The following is a 16839-nucleotide window of genomic DNA, read 5'->3' as shown; positions in this document are numbered from 1 at the left end:
AAACTAGCTGTCTCGCAGACAGTGTTTTGTGCCAGTCAAACAAGCTCTACGGTGAGCAAAACGTCATTCAAGCAATTGTGGAATAAACAAGTCATCTGAAATAGAAAGTGGTGAGCGGCACACAAAGAGGGCCAGTGTTCAGACTAGGGAGGTTTTTGCAGGGCTGGGTAGGCTGAGTGTAAACTTTAGAGCTCACTTCAGTCAAACATTGATTGAGAAAATAAGAAGTCAAACATGCCCCCATATGAGGACAACTTAAATTACTACATGTAATATTTTAGCTTTATATATTGTTTGTTTTTTGTTTTACTTTAAAATACTGCTGCTACACTAATTTCACTGAAAAGCTTGGGTACTTTTGTAAGTCATCAGCAAAAAATTATCATTTTAAAGGTAACTATAGCTCACTTTTTTCAGTTTGAGATTGAAAAACATGCAAACATCTATTTTTCCTGCAAACCAAAATAATTACACACGCAAAACTCACGAGCATTAAGAAAAATAATAATAAAATTCAGTGAATTACATCAAATTGCAAGTGTGCAACATGACACCCCCCATTTACACCTCACCTAACTCGGTCAGTCAAAATAAAAGCCTTTTTAACAGCGCAACAACGAAACTTCAACATCAAGAAAATTGCATTACATTACAACACAACACGCCTTTTGCACGTTACAGACACGCCGTAAAATGAAGTGTTAATTTGCGATTAATTAGAATGGGATGAGGCGTTCCGAAGCTTTTTGACAAAGAAATCAAAGCAAACAGAACGCCAGCTTCCTGCACGCTTTACTGCTTTTATTCTCTTTAAACTATTACATTTGCACTAAAACATCCGCTTTATACATTAAAAAAAAATCTGAGATAACCGCATCACAAACATTACCGCGACAATTTCAAAAATCCAAATGCCGCATCAAGCAAAGGAAAAAAAATCCACTGGTCTTTGAGTCCAGCACAAAAATGCTTCTCCTCTCCTTTCCCTCTCTCTTTTTTCACCCCCTCCTCTAGGCCCCCTCCCTTCCCTCAGTCTCTCGCTCTCTCTTTTTTTTTCTTTCTCCCTCCCTCACTCTCTCTCTGTCTCTCTTTCCCTCCCTATCTCTCTCTCCCTCACTCTGGCCTGGCTGGCTGTCTGACTGTATGAATAATGTCCTGCCTTTTGTAATGAAGGGGGGGAAAGGGGGAAAAAGGACGCTGGAGTGCTGAAGCCCTGCTCCCATGCACTGACATTGAAAATGAATGACAGCTTACCTGCATGCCAATCTTCATCAGACTGACACTGGGCTGACAGCACAGCCTATACTCCTCCACACAGTCGCTGACGTCAGTCATGTCAGGCCCCTCCCACCTCCATCTTCATCTCCGCTCCCCGTTTTCCCAACACCGGGCTGCTGATGCCTTCCAGTGTCCATGGGAAATACCGCAATCAGGTGTAGGGCTCCAAACACACGAAACCTCCAAGAAGAGCGCATTGACATTTGCGGTCGAGTTACAGTGGTGCAACTCGTTTAGAACAATCACAGTAACAACAACAGCAAACAACAGTTCATTTCAATAAAAAAAATCAAAAGAATTTAGTTGATTTTGAATCAAGAGAATCAGTCTGGACCAGCTTAAAACGCATAAATGTGAAGATTTAAATGACATTTTGAAATGATTTAATATATGAACACATGCATTGAGCTCGGGCGGACTCTGTTATAAACCTGAAAAGTAAAGTGACCTACATCTGTTCGGTCATCCTCTTTGCTTTCGGTCTTTATACAAACATAATGTGACAGCCTTTGTCAGGAAAGTGTGTCCAGTTACAGGCAAGCTTGAACCTTTTTAGTATAAGAAACCTAATTCACTGCGTGTTGATTTCCTGCTGTTCTAATCCCTACAGGAATCCCCAGTTTTACATTCACTTCATTGGCTGCCCGTGCATTTTAGGATCCATTTTAAGCTGCTTTTATTTGTCTTTAAGTGTTTGTCAAATGCTGCCCCTCTGTATCTCTCTGAGCGTCTTCATCCATACATAACTTCCCGGTCCCTCAGGTCGGCAGACCAGCTCCTCCTGAGCGTGCCCAGGACAAATCGTAAGCTCAGAGGGGATCGGGCGTTTGCTGTGGCAGCACCTAAATTGTGGAATGAGTTGCCTTTACATGTTAGACAGGCACCTTCATTATCTGTTTTTAAATCACGTCTTAAAACTTATCTATTTACCTCGGCTTTCAGCACAGCAGGACTTGTTGATGTCTCTTAATATGTTTCTAATTAATTATATTATTTTTAATTTTAAGATATTCTATATGTAATTTAAACTGTTTTCTCTTTGTTTTATATTTGTAGCACTTTGGCCAACATTGTTGGATGTAAAGTGCGTTATAAATAAAGATGCTATGCTATGCTACAGCTGTGGGTAGCTGCTTCAATGTTAAATGTCTCAGTTGTAGTCACCACAGCTCCACTTATCCTCGTTCTTTTTGTTATATCCTCACTTGTTCAGGTTTACCACTGATTACAGTTCTTCGTTCAAACAGAAAAGATCTGAGTTTAGACCTTCTTTATCGGGAATGTTCAAGCACCCCTGAATTTGGACATAGAACCCCTAAAAAATGTTCTTTTATCATTGTCTAATTTTGCATTTATATTCCCACCTGGTCTGCTGGAAACAGTGCAGGTTATAACAAGCACAGATTTAGATATCCAGTGTTCTTAATGTCATGATGTTACAGTGCACTCATACATGCTTCAACATCAACAGTGTGGATTTTTATTAATAGGTAAGATTTGTGTTATTTTGACAGAAAGAAGATGAAGAGGTCATTCCACGACACCACTCACTTGTGAAGATTGAAAACACACATTACCTAAATATGTAAACATGCAAGGAAAAGTGTAAATTGTCCTGATAAAACAGGGTCATTACCATCAAAAATGTTAATGTAGGCTAGATTGTTAGAGTCTATTAGGTAATTTTAGCTTTCTGAGCCTTAGGTCTGCTGGTATATATAAAGCATGTGCTTTATCAATTTCCTATTTCTGTTCTGGTGAAATCGGGGTTCAGTGTTTGTTTACAGCAAAGCAGACCTCTAGACAGAGAGAAAACAGCTAAGAGTGAATATGTAGTGAAAGCCAACAAAAGTTACAAAGCCATGGTAGCTTCTGCTTTGCTCACATTCATTAATAATGATTTCACATTCTAAATAGAACATATTAATTGATACGAACTGAATAGGGTTCCCATCGCTAAACGTGGCTTGAACAGGATGGATGCCATTACAAATCTATTCTCCACTCTTGGATCAGGGGACCTGATATCATGTGTCCTGCAGAATAAATGAAGGGTTTGCATGAATTTGGAAACTTTAGTGTAAAATAAACTCTACCAACTCCAGGTGTATGGGGTGGCAGAGTGATGTTTTTTTTTTTAATGTTTTAATTTTAATTGCAATTTAATTGAAGTAAACTGAACTGCCTGTACGTGGTTAAGAGACTGAAAAAAGAGAGTGACAAAAGGCTGTGCATGTTTCTTCTCATATCTGCTTTGTTACAAATAGTTCTTTAATGTACCGTGGTAATTTCTGGTCAACAATTGAACACAATTGAGTCTTTGCCTTCAGTTTGCCCGCTATAAGACTGGTGTTTCATATGGAAAACTGTGATTATTCATTCCAACTAATTGGGTTGCTTTGAAGGTAATATTGTAATGTGCATTCCTTTGAACTGAGGGTTGTAAAGGGGAAAAGGACAGCAGCGCATGTTTACAAGCAGAATATTCCGTTAATATTAATTGCAAGGAAGTCTGTGCATGTCATTATGATAGGGGGCTGAGCCCCCTTCAAGGTCTAATCCCAGAATCGCCCCTTCCTGGACACTTTGATACAACATTGAAAGTGAGACGTTTGTGTGCGCTTTAATCTGTTTGATTGCAGTGAAAGTGTAGAAAAGATCAAATCGCCCGATGGAAAGTCAGGCAGGCACAGGCAAAACACAAAGAGCGGTTTAAACTGCTCTAAAAAAATGTAAATATCTAATAAGGCGACATATTCATAATTTCTCTCACACACTCGCGCTAGAATGCACATGCCTTTGAATCGCGGACCTGGCTAGCCCCCTGTTGGTCACCATGAATATTACCCATGATAAATCTTAGCTCGGAGTGCACGTGAGACATTCAGTCACTACTATTAATACACTTTGTAGATCAAGGAGCAGAATATTGTTATGAATAAAAACAGGAGTTTAAAATACGGCGGGATACTTTATGAACACGTGTGATAATCCCTTGAATTAAATGTGTTTTGTGCAAGACTGAATAATACTAATACTCTTTTGGGCTTACTCTGGGGATACCTTCAGATAAGTATTCATACAAGACTTTATGAGTGTTTCAAACACCGCCGGTTCATAAACTTCAAGGAAATCTACCTCAGTGAGCCGAACCTAACATAAGGCGCTGAAACGTGGCCTGGCTATAATGCAAGGACCTGGCTGTAAAATGGGACCCTTTCTCGGAATAAATGGGGTAAAGTTCGACATTCGAATAAGAAGGCTCTACTTCTTCTTCTCTGGTGTTGTGTGGCAGCTTCACAGTGGGGCTTAACGCTTAAGTAACGACGCATTTGATTGGTTAGTCGTCTGGCTCATTTATCCAATTACATTACAGTTTGTTGTTACCAGGAAGTAGATGAAGCCATAGAGAAGGCTTAACCGGTGCTCGGCTCGTTTTTATATGATAAATGGCGAGTTAGTTGGCAACATTAGTTCGCAACTGTGTCGGCCTGATATTTTAAAGCCGTCTGTCTCAGCGCTAGTAGAGACAGCGAACTTACTTGTAAAGCAGTGCCTCGACTACCTTTAACTGCTGCAGCTGTCGGTAGTTCGATATCGCACAGTGTACAATTAGCATTTTTCATAAATACAAAGGATTGGGCGTTCGGTGTGATGAGTTAGCTCCCTTAAAAACGTTGCTTTAAAATGGCAAATACTGTCCTTGAAGTCGGTACCGGCGTTTTCGTTATTGTGGCGGTCTGGATTGTTGCTCTTGTGTTTGGGATTTTGCTGCTGAGAGCGTCAGGGTCCGCAAAGTGAGTGGCATAACAGCACACACACAGGCTTAACTGATGGAATATAGGAATATTTATAACGAAAAGCCGGGATAACATTTATCTCAATGGGCGCCGCATTTCCTTGAAATGTGCGCCACTTGTCTCATAGCTAAGCTTCAGTGCACCTAGGAGATAACACGTTGTAACCACTAATGAGGCTTCCTTGTAAATTCGGCATACTTTTGCATCACACAGTAACCACAGTGTAATCCCAAAAAATGTCTTCTGCTTTCCGCTGCTCCCTTTAGGGACCTGCAGCGGGTTATCTGGCTCCATTTCACCCTTTCCCTAGCATCCTCCTCTGTCTTTCAGTCCTCTTTCACTACATGCATGAAGCCGAAGATCTTTTTTTTTGTCCTGCCTGACAGCTCCATCTGAAACATCCTTCGTCCAGTTTATCCACTGTCCCTCCACTGTACATGTCCCAACATTGTCAGGCGTGCCTTTCTAACTTTGTCCGTCCTGGTCACTCCTAAAAAAAAACCTCAGCATCTTCAACTCTTTCACCATCTGTTCTGCCTCCTGTCATTTTGTTAGCACTGGCGTCTCTACAGCCAGATGTATGTGATGTATAGCAGGTCTACACTTACACCCCTCCAGGCTCTTTTCCACCTGTTCTCTACTCTCACTTCAGATTACAATGTCTTCTGTAAACATCATAGTCCATAGAAACCCCTGCCTGACCTCGTCTGTCGGCTTGTCCTACACCAATGCAGACAAGAAGGGGCTCAGACTTTGAACCCATCTGTAATACCTGTAATACATGTCCTGCACCACCCTCACATACCTCTCTGTCACTCTTGACGTCCTCATGCAGTACCACAGTTCCTCTCTTGGAGCCCTATTATATCATTTCTATAGATCTAAAAAAAAACAACACGGTGCAACTCCTGATTGTCTCTATACATTTACTCCCCCCCCCCCCCCCCCTTCAATGAAGCAGCTCATCCTTCATGACTACTCCTACTTCAATATACTCTCGGCCTTGCATTCCTTTCACCTGGTCTCTTGCACACACAATATATCTACCTTATGTCTCTCTATTCTGTTAGCCACTTTACCAGTCATTGTCCCCAAATTTATAGTTCGTAGAGTCATTTCCAGATTTCTGTCTTTCCTTTTTCTGCCTCCTAAGTGCCCTATTATACCTGCTTTTTGGTCCCTGGAGAAAAGCACCGTATGATAATGTTGACTTAATGCGTTAATGCCATTATTAGTTCACTGACTTGTGGCCACGTCCCACCCCCGTCAGCTGGGTTAAAATTACAAAAATTATAATGTCTCAAATATCATTAAGGGCTGGAGCTGGGTGTTTGAGAGGAGGCGAGGGACAGAGGAGGTGTTAAGTACTCAAAAACAATCTAATTAACACCAAGGGAAGGGATTTCTGCACAGTCACCATGAGACATGCTGAGACATTGTTTTGCTTTATAGGCTACTCAGTGAGACCAGCAAAAATCAACTTTTCCATCAAAGTTTTAACAAAACACACGCTGCTTCACTGGTTGAGTGCTGCAGCGATACACCTTGCACTCCCTGCTGATTAACATTTGTGCAATTACTCAACATTGGACCATTATACCACTAAAGTCAGTAAAATTTGAACTCCTGTAACACCAAACACTGTGCAATTACAGTAAAGTTTAAATGTGTGAAACATGGTGCTATTTACTTGATTGGAAAGTTAACAACTTTTGAAAACCACAATAAAGGCTGCCATTGTTTAGATTGCTATTGGCTATGATGACATTAGCCCCAGGTAACCCTGCATGTCTTACAGATCATTAACTCAGTAGTGGAGACCTCATCCTCAATCCTCTGTCTTTGAATCCCATGTGTCTTCTCAGGTTAGGAGTTCTTCCTGTTTTCCTCTTGGCTCTCACGATCACTTTGGTGTTGGTGTTTTTCCCCCGCAGCCCAGAGACACCTCTGCCTTTCAAAGATATAGAGGTGAGCTTAATTCACTAATCACAGACACGTTAACACAATATTAAAGAGTGTGTCAGTGTCTGTATCTTTGTTTATTGGGTAACTCAACTCAACTTCAAGTCTCATGTGCCATCTGGAATAATAATTAGTATGATTTTGCTCATCATTTTGTTCACTAGTTTTTACTGTAAATCTGCTGCAAAATCAATGTCAGGAAAACACAGAACACGATACCATTTATTGAAAATGTATTCATTAAAACAAAAACACATTTGCTATTATTATAAAACCTAGCTAGGGATGCATTGATTGATCAGTCACAGATCAGTACTGCAGTTATCCACCATACTGAACAATATTCATCTCAGTGGCTTCCCGTGACGTGAATATTGCTGATTTCCACCAATAATATTTCACCAGTAGCTGAATTTGAGGCTATGAGTTGAGGGCATCTTTAAAGAGTTTAAGCAGAATTGAATCCTGCAACATGACACTGACCTAAAACATACCAGTAAATCCACCAAGAACTGGTTGAAAACTAAGAAATTGAGAGTCCTGGGGTGGCATTGTAAAGACCTATTAATTGTTGAGATGACTATTGAGAGTCTGCCACCACTGATGGTATTCTGCTATATTGCAGACTGATGTCAGAGACTGCTGGATGACTACAAAAAGCGTCTCTGAAGTTATTTTAGCCCAAGTCAAAGGGGGAAAACTGGCTATTAAGTGGTGGGGTAACCCTTTCCTCAGTTAGAACATAAAACAAGGTTCATTTTTGTTGTTTAGCTGCGATTAAAGCACTTTTTCCCCAGAGATAAATAAAAACAAGATTAGATATTAATATGTAAACCTTTTTAAATAAAGCGCTGAATGTTCACTGAGGTATCCAAATGTTTTCACATTGATGTATTTCAGCTGGCCAGTGTAATGTCGTATAAAAACTTGCATGTCTTCTCACACAGAGATTGCAGTTTTTGAAAACGCATGGTATGGAAAGAGTGACACACATGTAAGAATATTTTGCAGACAAGTAAACTGGTAACAAAGATGGTGAAGAGGTGAATCACATTGCCCTAGAGCAAATAAGAAAGAGCCAGTCATTGGTGGCTATGACAAATGGTTTAAATGAACAGCTTATGTTGTTATAACCCACACTTATGCACTATAAATTTATAGTTTGGCAATAAAGCCACTGACAGCACTCTTTACACTACACCATATATATTTGAGTGCTTATGATATTGTGGGCTAGGCTAGACATTCAATAGTTCTGTATTTTTTAATTTTTTTTAGTATCCCTCAACTGTAAAAGGCTGATACTGCTGTCACCCTGCTAGGTGGGCAGTGTGGACAAGCAAATTTGTAAATGTGATAACTTGAGAACAAAGTGACGTAGGATTTTCAAACTAATAACAGAGGTAGATCTACTAGGAGGCTGCTCAGTTTCAGTTAACCTGCCAGAGTAGGGTTTGCTTGTTTTAGTTTAGTTTTTGTTATTAAAAAATGTTTGCTTCTGGTTTGGTTTTAATAGTTCAGTACAATTCAGTTCAGAAAATCAGTACAGTTATTACAAAAAACTCTGTATAATGGCTTTTTTCGAGCAGTTGACTCACAGTCTTATAGACATCAGCAGTCGCAATAAACACATCCATCAATTCCTTTTTTAATTTGTAATTTTATTTTACTTCCTTTTCCAAGTTCACACAATTTTTTGTTTTAATTTTTTTAAGAATCTAGTTTTTTATTTTAGTTATTTAAAATCCTTTGTTTCAACATCTAGTTTTAGTTTTATTTTAGTTTTAGTTAATCATAATAGAAAGTTGTGGCTCAGAGAGTCTGATTGCTGTAAGCATGGAAGTAGTGAGGTGACACTCATACGTAATACTGCATAATGCCTGCACTGTCACAGACAGAAGGCATTGTGACTAAAAGAGCCCCTGATCAGTAGGTTCATCCACACCTGGTCCAGTTGGAGTCAGATTTATTAAGAGAACAATGCATGCAGGTATGTGTACATGTGTTGTAGAAATCAGATGTACTTTTTTTTTAAAATAAATAAGGTCCCAGAACTTTACAATTGGTGTGTCCCTACTTGTGTTTCCTGCTTAATGACAACATAATGTAGTTCATTTAGAAATGATGGGGGTCTGCGATGTCATCAATCTTGATATAAGGCCATGTGGCATTCATTTCCAGCCAATATTTTGGGTGCAGAGGGAAAAATGAGGATTTAGAGCCCACAAATTAACAGCAAGCTTTAGCTGAATGTTTATCTCATGTTCAATACATTATGTTATTTATTCAGTTAATTATAGTGCCTGCAATCCTAATTCTCAAAGACAATTTTATCATAGACGGTGTTATTATGTAGAAAGGTGAGTTATATTTAGTTCTAAATGGCAAAGCTCTGATCATGCAGGGTTGTAAAGTAAAGCATTCGCTACATTCATTTGTACTAATTAAAGATCTATGTTCTACTTAGCTTTAAGATGCAGTGAGTGTATATAAACAGCCGATGCAGAATGAAAGCTTAATTTTACTGTAATGTAAGGCAGTATCTGCACAACACTGTATGCCTGTAAATAGTGTCAGTGTGTGCACTTCTGTGCATGTGCTTGTCGTAAAAGGCCTGGTCTGCTTTATCTTAGACCAGCAGCAACACAGAACAAACACTCCCCCATGCTGCCTCGGGGTCGTGCCAATAAGCCGGCTAGATCTGCCAAGCAAGCTGCCACCCCATAGAAATAGCAGAGCGGAGCAGCATTCTGGCCAGCTCATGTTTTATATCCTTTGTGCAAAGGCAGATACCAGACCAACAACAGAGAGAGGGGGAGGCAGCGAAATCAGACTTCCTGGATTTCTGTACAAGGTTTCCAAATAAAATGAACCTATGCTGACTAATTATCACACACAGGTTTTCTTACTTCTCAAGTCATTATTGAGACGCACATTATTTCCCATGATTTGAGATAAAGATTTTTAAAAAATCAAGTCCTAAAAAGGGTTCTCTCTTCATCATTTTTACAAAAACCTCAAAACAGAAAGATGCCACCAGAATTCAAATATTATAATATCAAGACGCAAATTGCTTAAAGAAAAGAAAAGAAGAAAAAGAGGCGTGAAGAACGTCTTCATCTCCGTTCTTTGGAGTATGTAGTAACACCTGTAGAAAACAGATCATCTACCCTCCCCCGTAGGATCCAAAACGGTATTTAAATGAAGGCAGATATGCATGTTAAGGTAATAAATTGATCTACTGGGCACAGTTAGTGACTTTTTGTGTTTGTATCATGTTGTGATGTACACTCATTTTTAGCTAATACACACAAAGACACACAAAACTTTGTAACCTATCTGCAAGCAGAAAGATAAGTGAGAGAAAAGAATGTCTAGCCTCCTGTTAAAGAAAAGTAAAATATCATAGTGCCAATTAGGCCAGTCTTAGAGCAGGAGTGGGGGTGGTTTGTACCACACCCCATAGTTCTCCCACCTCCCCCACCGCCTGCATGCTCACACTGTGCGTCCTGTGGCACATTAATAAAACATGGGCCGCTTTTTGGGCTCCTGCTTGCTGCGTAATTGGCAAATTAAAAAGTGAGATGTGTTAAATGCACCTATAAGAAACAGCATACATCAACCCCACCTCATGCACACCAGTGGGTTTACACGCGTGCATACACACACACGCACACACCTTCTCTCATTTCACAGCAGACTCTGTGAAATCCTGTTTAAGACTGCAGTAGAATTGCAGCTCTCCTCCCATTATTTAGCTTAAGGGCGTTTTCTCCGTTTGTCTTCTTGTATTCATGATCCAAATTATAACATGCAGCCATTAATGACGTGCTGATTAATCTTTTTGATGGCAAATTTTAAAAATCCAAACTTCCCCTTATCCACGAAACAGCATCATCAGTGTGGCAGATGTGTTGTTTTTCTGAGCCCTGCATCTTGCTCGCTTCACATCTCTTAATTGACATGTTGCTTGGGTGAGCTGCAGTGCTGTGTTGTTGGTGTCCCTGCTGATCATCTGTCTAGATAGGGAACAGCAGGATTCCAAAATAAAGAGAAGCCCGAATCAGCATTAAGTTGTGTGAGAGCGAAACAACAAACATGTTTTCAATCACAGCTTATTCCGTGAACAAACATAGCGTCAGAGGTTTGATGACCAATTCTCGGCCAGTGGTTTAAAGTGACATGACCCTTCCAGCATGTTCAACCTATTCCACCTATTGAACTGATTTTCTTGTTATGCTATCTGGGATCATTTTTCTATGTGTAAGATAATAACGGGCTGTGTGGCTGGATAAGTTCTAAATGTGCACAGGACTTCTTTTAATGAGAGTCTCTAAGCTTATATAATGACAGCTTTGTAACAGCAGGGACTCAGAGACAGCATTTAATATGAAAAAGTGCAGCTGGTTGTTGTGCAGTCTGTTAAAGAAGGTCAATTTACCACAGACACCCGTGCATTACATCAAATTAATTATTGCACTAAAAGTGTCAGATAGTGAACTATTGGTATGGGGGAAATGATCGTTTCCAAATGCAAAGAGAAACAAGAGTACAGCAGGGATTTTTTGTCTACTGTTTGAACCCAAAAGTGGCTGAACCCATAGAAGGTCACACTATATCACACTATATACTGAATACTGTACTACCTGCTGCCTTTAATAGCCAGCCAGTGGTGAACACTGTGAACACACAAAGTGTTCACCACTGTGAGTGAGCGTAGGCCAGAGCCAGCAAGAAATAGATCTGTCTCTATGCCTGCGAGTCACAGCCTGCATCATGGTTTTCTCCCATCTGCCATATAACGAACTAAAATGAATGTTCACCAACACCAAATTAACTAGAAAGAGATCTTTGAATACTATATGTATTTATAGCATCACAGTTAACCAAATGTTTCAGGCTTGTCTGAGTTATGGAGTGATGTAGTTGTCAGAAAAGGCTTTACTGTTCAAGGATCTCATTGTTGTTTCCATGGATGCTTTTAACAAATAGGGCTTGACAGATACAAATAGGGCTTGACAGTCATTTTTTCAGCACTTCTTCATAAAGAGAGACTAAAAGCTATTGTGGAGCCATATTTGCTCTGTATATGAAGGGAAAATGTATAGCATATGGAGCAGTGGTTTGTGCTTGGTAAGACTAGAAAAGCACCATACAAATGCTAGTCCATCCCACTGCTTTGGTAGAGATACAGGTGCTCTTGATTATTGCTCATCGTTCTTGGTGTCACTGCTTACAACACTCATCAAACTTGTCTGAAGTAGGTGAAAGCACAGATTGTGCCAGAATATGCAATGCAATCTGAATTTGGGGGGAAAAATGTGAAAAGTGATTTCTCACTGAGAAATTTGCACTTGAGCCTTTATGAAAGCCCTGCCATGACATCTAGTGGCTAATAGAGGAACTTTATGTATAACCCTGTGTTTTCCATACACTAGAAACTACAAACTTTTAATGGATTTACTTTCTTTTGCTCTGTAGATAGTGGACACCTTGTTCATCGGCCGCTACGTGCTTCTGGCTGTGGTGAGCACCATCTTTCTGGTGGCATTCTTTGTGCTGCTTCCCTTTCATTTCCTGGAACCAGTGTATGCCAAGCCCTTAAAAACACACTAGAGTTGGCGCCTGAATCACAGGCTGATTTACCCAGTCTGACAAGTCCTGAAGACCCCAGCCTGCCTTCACAATAGATTGCGGAACACATGTGAATGGAAGATCCAGTTTTGTCTTAGCACTGCTGTTTGTGTCTTCATGATTTTGTATACAACAATATAAATTGATATATTTGGGTCAAGTTTTCATATTTTGTATCACTTAGCACAAGTAATGACCACATCCTTTAAATTTTGATGCATGTATGGAACAAGCCAGGAATTCTTTGTCATTCAACTTTTTCATCCAACAATAAATAAATAATTAAGTATGTGATTATGACTCTCAAGTTTTTGCTTCTGATTAATTTCTGCAGTACTCTCAAAGTACGGTAACTGATAATTGTGATGGTACATGATGCACATTTAGCCCAGAGTGAAAATTGCTCATTAAACTTCTCGACATATTTTCCACGATCTGCCATTTACAGCTGCCTGAAGCTGGAAGTTCTTCAAACAGACCGACTGTTGATATACCACATTATTTAGCTTGTTTTTACAGAATCTGATTCATGTGGTGCCAGTAAAAAAAAGTCTATAATTTGACTGATAACCAGAAAAGAAGTCATGGATTTGTCACGAAATTATTCAGTATGCCTTTGTTTTGTATTCTCAATATTTCTGGACCGGATACATTTTTAGTTTGATGCATCGACCATTTTTGTAGCCTACATCTTCTTGGTTAATTTAGTTCCACTGAATTTATCTCAGTCTCATGGTCTGACACTGTCATGAAAACACAAAGACAGTTTCATGTATATATTTGGCAATCGAAAAAGTACTGTGTGGATTATTTTTGCCTTTTGTTCTTTTGCTTTAAAGCTCAAATGTATACTGGCGTAATATGACTTGTGTTTTCCAGAGAAGCGTTCCTCAATTGGACAGTTGAAAAAGCTTAAATAGGACAAGGCAAACTATAATTAGACTTCGCAATGCAAAACATAACCTTGCAACTATATTAGGCGGAGCTTTTTTTGCCTGTAAAACAGGCCAGTTGGGTTTACTTTAACCTAGCACCAATTGCTGAACATAAGCATGCCCAGCTATCAGGGAACACCAAGAACTGATCGTGATGCAGGCTGGTTGTTGGAGGATTTTGCTGCAGCAGTGTCTAGTGACCACAGACGTGAACTGAGTGCTCTGATGTCAAACAGACATTAAAGAAAGTTGGGTTAGGAAAAAAAGACTCCAGACACGCTCTTGGAGATTAGCTGTTGAGGATAGCAATGATACTCTTCTAGACTAAGATTTTCTAAATACACATTTAAATGTAAGTGTTGGATAAGTCAATCATATCATATCGTGTAAAGTGTTGTCAGTACATTGAAGAACAGGGGGATGCATTCACACAATTCCACAGGGTCGCAATAAGCGGATGATTCCATAGAGTAATGAGCTTTTGCAGTCCAGAGGCTCAATTATAAACACTTACCCCCCTCCCGCCTCCATTTTAAAAGTGTGAAGCCTGAGGAGACATGGAGTGGAATTCCAACCAGGCCGATGAAAGAGAATCTAATGAATCAAAACCAATCCTATTAGTTCCAGCCCACATCTCCATACTATGGTCCTTTTTCTGCATAACAATCCACTGCATGATTTCGCACAACCTGGGGAACTGGGGGGATTTCATCACGGTGGGGTAAGGGATCCGAAATCTTTTCAACCTGGAGGGACTTGTTGGCTGTAATTGACCGCATGAATACCGCAAAACATGATCTTAGCCCCGGTAGAAAGTGCCACTGAGTGTCTTTAAAAGCAGTGAAATTGAAGAAGAGGCTTAGCTGGCTGACTTTAACTTGATTGAAAACTTTTTGGATCTGTTCCTTTTACTTATCAACAGAATGGTCTTTTTGAGAATATTCCACTGCAGTTTCTGTTTCAAGGTCATAATGCAAAAGGTATTTACACCAACTCCTCACTGCCTTTGCAGCCTCCACGCTCAAGGTTTTACATTCCCTGAAGTCTGGGCCTTGAAGAAGCCAGTATTCCCTGGCTCTCATTTTCACACACCCTCTCACTCTACCTCACCTTTTTAATCTTTCTCTATCCTCTATCCTTTCCTCATTTTAATTTTTGCTGTTAAACTCCATCTCTGGGGAGTGGGAAAATGAGCAGAACAAAGGATGTGGGGGTTTAAGGATCATTTGGAGCTGGGAGATGCAGTCTTTGTGGCGCAGCCAGCTGGACATATAAAGAGATGGGGGGTGGGAGAGATACAGAAAGAGAAAGCTATGCAAGGGCAAAGAGGTGTGAGCATGGTTTTGAAACTGCAGAGGGGCTGGTTGCTCTCCTTAGGGTAGATCCTGCATTTAGATGCACTCAAGCAGAACTACTGGCTTGCCCTTCACATCCTTAGCCATCTTTGTTTGTGATATGGATACTGTCACCACCCCACCTAGCTCCCACAACATTCACAATCCATTAAAGATTTCAGGCAAAGTTGATGCGCTTATCCCAAAAGAATGACATTCAGTTCGTGTTAAATCAAGCAGATGGCAATGTTTGCTATCCTTTCAGCAAGTTTGGTAAATAAAACCTGATGAGACTTTCGAAGGGAAACACAAGCAGGGTCATTTTAAGTCCTTATAAAGTCTTGAATTAGATAAGGACTGATTTGCCAACATGGGTGTCTGGCAGTGTCTGTTGAAGACACTAGAGTTCACTGTCTGCGGCTTTCACTGAGGTATGAGAGAGTTTGTGATAGAATGTGAAAATGAACCAAAGCCTTGTCGCCCAAGCAACAAACTATGCCGTTTTGGGGCCAAGAAGAGGGCTTTTTTTTCTCAGCACTGCCTGGTTGTGCTCTATTGTGCACTTTTGTATATCGCTAGGGGATGCTATAATTGCAATACACACTAGGGGGGCAAAATCCTCAAACTGAGATCCTAGTGTGGACTTAGCCTTTTACCTCTTGCTCAGGAATGAATTAATGCATAGCTCTTTCCTTTGGTAAGAGGATGGTGGCCCAAATTGGGGGTCAGGTTGCCCACGAACAGCCCTCTGCTGTTTGGACATGACATCTCATTGAAGGCCAAAGCTTGGCCTATTTTCCATTCTGACAGTGCTGAAGACCTTATTGAATATTAGCTGGGTGTAGAAAGGCAATGGCTACAGAGATCAAAGGCCACATGGGTGGCCTTGGTATTGCACAGAACATGCTTAGCTCTTACGAAAGTCACCTATGTTTGAATTTATCTAGATCTTTAGAAGCTATTCCAAAAAGTTGATTGTGTTCATCTGGACTTGGTGTTTTCAGTGGGAGAAATGTTTCATCACTCATCTGAGTGACTTCTTCAGTCTCCATTCTGTTGGCTATATATAGCCAGCTTTAAGTTTTTAACTGCCTTGTGGCACCCATATTCCGATATTCCAGGGTTTGTGGGATTTTAAAAAATTTATTTTTGTAATATAGGAACAATTTTTAGTCACAAAACAACCTTTGATCCTTCATGTTGACTTTTCGGGATGTTTTTTAAAGCCAGAAATGAACACATTTGTCAGGATAGAGGTGGTGATTGATGTGAAGGCCAACAAAACGCACATCAGAAAGATGTTGCAATTCCCAGTAATTCTGGTGTTTCTATACAATGTATGATTGGTCGTAACAGAAAGTATAAAGATAACTTTTTTCTGTAGGAAACACAAGTGACAGGTGCACTTGTACAGTGCAGTCCGGGTCTGACGGAGAGCAGAGTTTCCAGTCAACTTGAAAATAATTATAACCAGCCTTCTGGCAAAACTCTTTATTTTTATTCACGCAGTATTTTTAGACTTGTGCATAGGCAATGAAAGGCCCATCACAGGCATTAGATAAATACACTGAATATGTCTGAGATTGGTCACAATTTGAGATTTGTTTGTCACAAATTACAGACATACTGAAAGGAACTGGTACAGAGCAGAAAAAAATGGCCCAAACTGCTACCTATCTGTGCTTCTCTGTTTGGAAGCCCATTTGTTTTTGTTGATAGGTTGATGTAATGCAAATCAAATCAGGAGTGTATTCTTTGTGCACTCTGGGAGGCCACTCAAAGCAGGCGAACTGACTGCGTTTGAATTGCAAGCAGAACATTCTGACAAGGTTGACTTGGTACTTTTGTTTGCCTCTTGTGGGCGAGCCAAGATGATGTATGAGACTCATACTGTGC

At 40.1% G+C, this 16839-nt stretch overlaps 2 protein-coding genes across 2 annotated transcripts in view; one reads left to right on the top strand and one right to left on the bottom strand.

Annotated features, from left to right (window-relative positions):
- Positions 1-1355, bottom strand: part of pknox2 (pbx/knotted 1 homeobox 2) — a 103623-nt gene extending 102268 nt beyond the window's left edge. Inside the window, exon 1 of the mRNA XM_040012400.1 lies at positions 1255-1355. The gene's annotated coding sequence lies outside the window, so the exon portion shown is untranslated. The remainder of the gene's footprint in view (positions 1-1254) is intronic.
- Positions 1356-4664: 3309 nt separating this feature from the next.
- Positions 4665-12968, top strand: tmem218 (transmembrane protein 218). The gene is made up of 3 exons (XM_040012426.1): positions 4665-5075; positions 6944-7046; positions 12522-12968. Exons 1-3 carry the CDS (start codon positions 4966-4968, stop codon positions 12654-12656), a joined length of 348 nt encoding a protein of 115 aa, XP_039868360.1. The 5' UTR covers positions 4665-4965; the 3' UTR covers positions 12657-12968.
- The last annotated feature ends 3871 nt before the right edge of the window (positions 12969-16839 follow it).

This window comes from Simochromis diagramma, unplaced genomic scaffold (assembly GCF_900408965.1).
Source record: "Simochromis diagramma unplaced genomic scaffold, fSimDia1.1 OVJJ01000123.1, whole genome shotgun sequence".
NCBI lineage: Eukaryota > Metazoa > Chordata > Actinopteri > Cichliformes > Cichlidae > Simochromis > Simochromis diagramma.
Note: the sequence above shows the minus strand (reverse complement) of the source record. Positions and strands in the feature narration are given on the sequence as shown.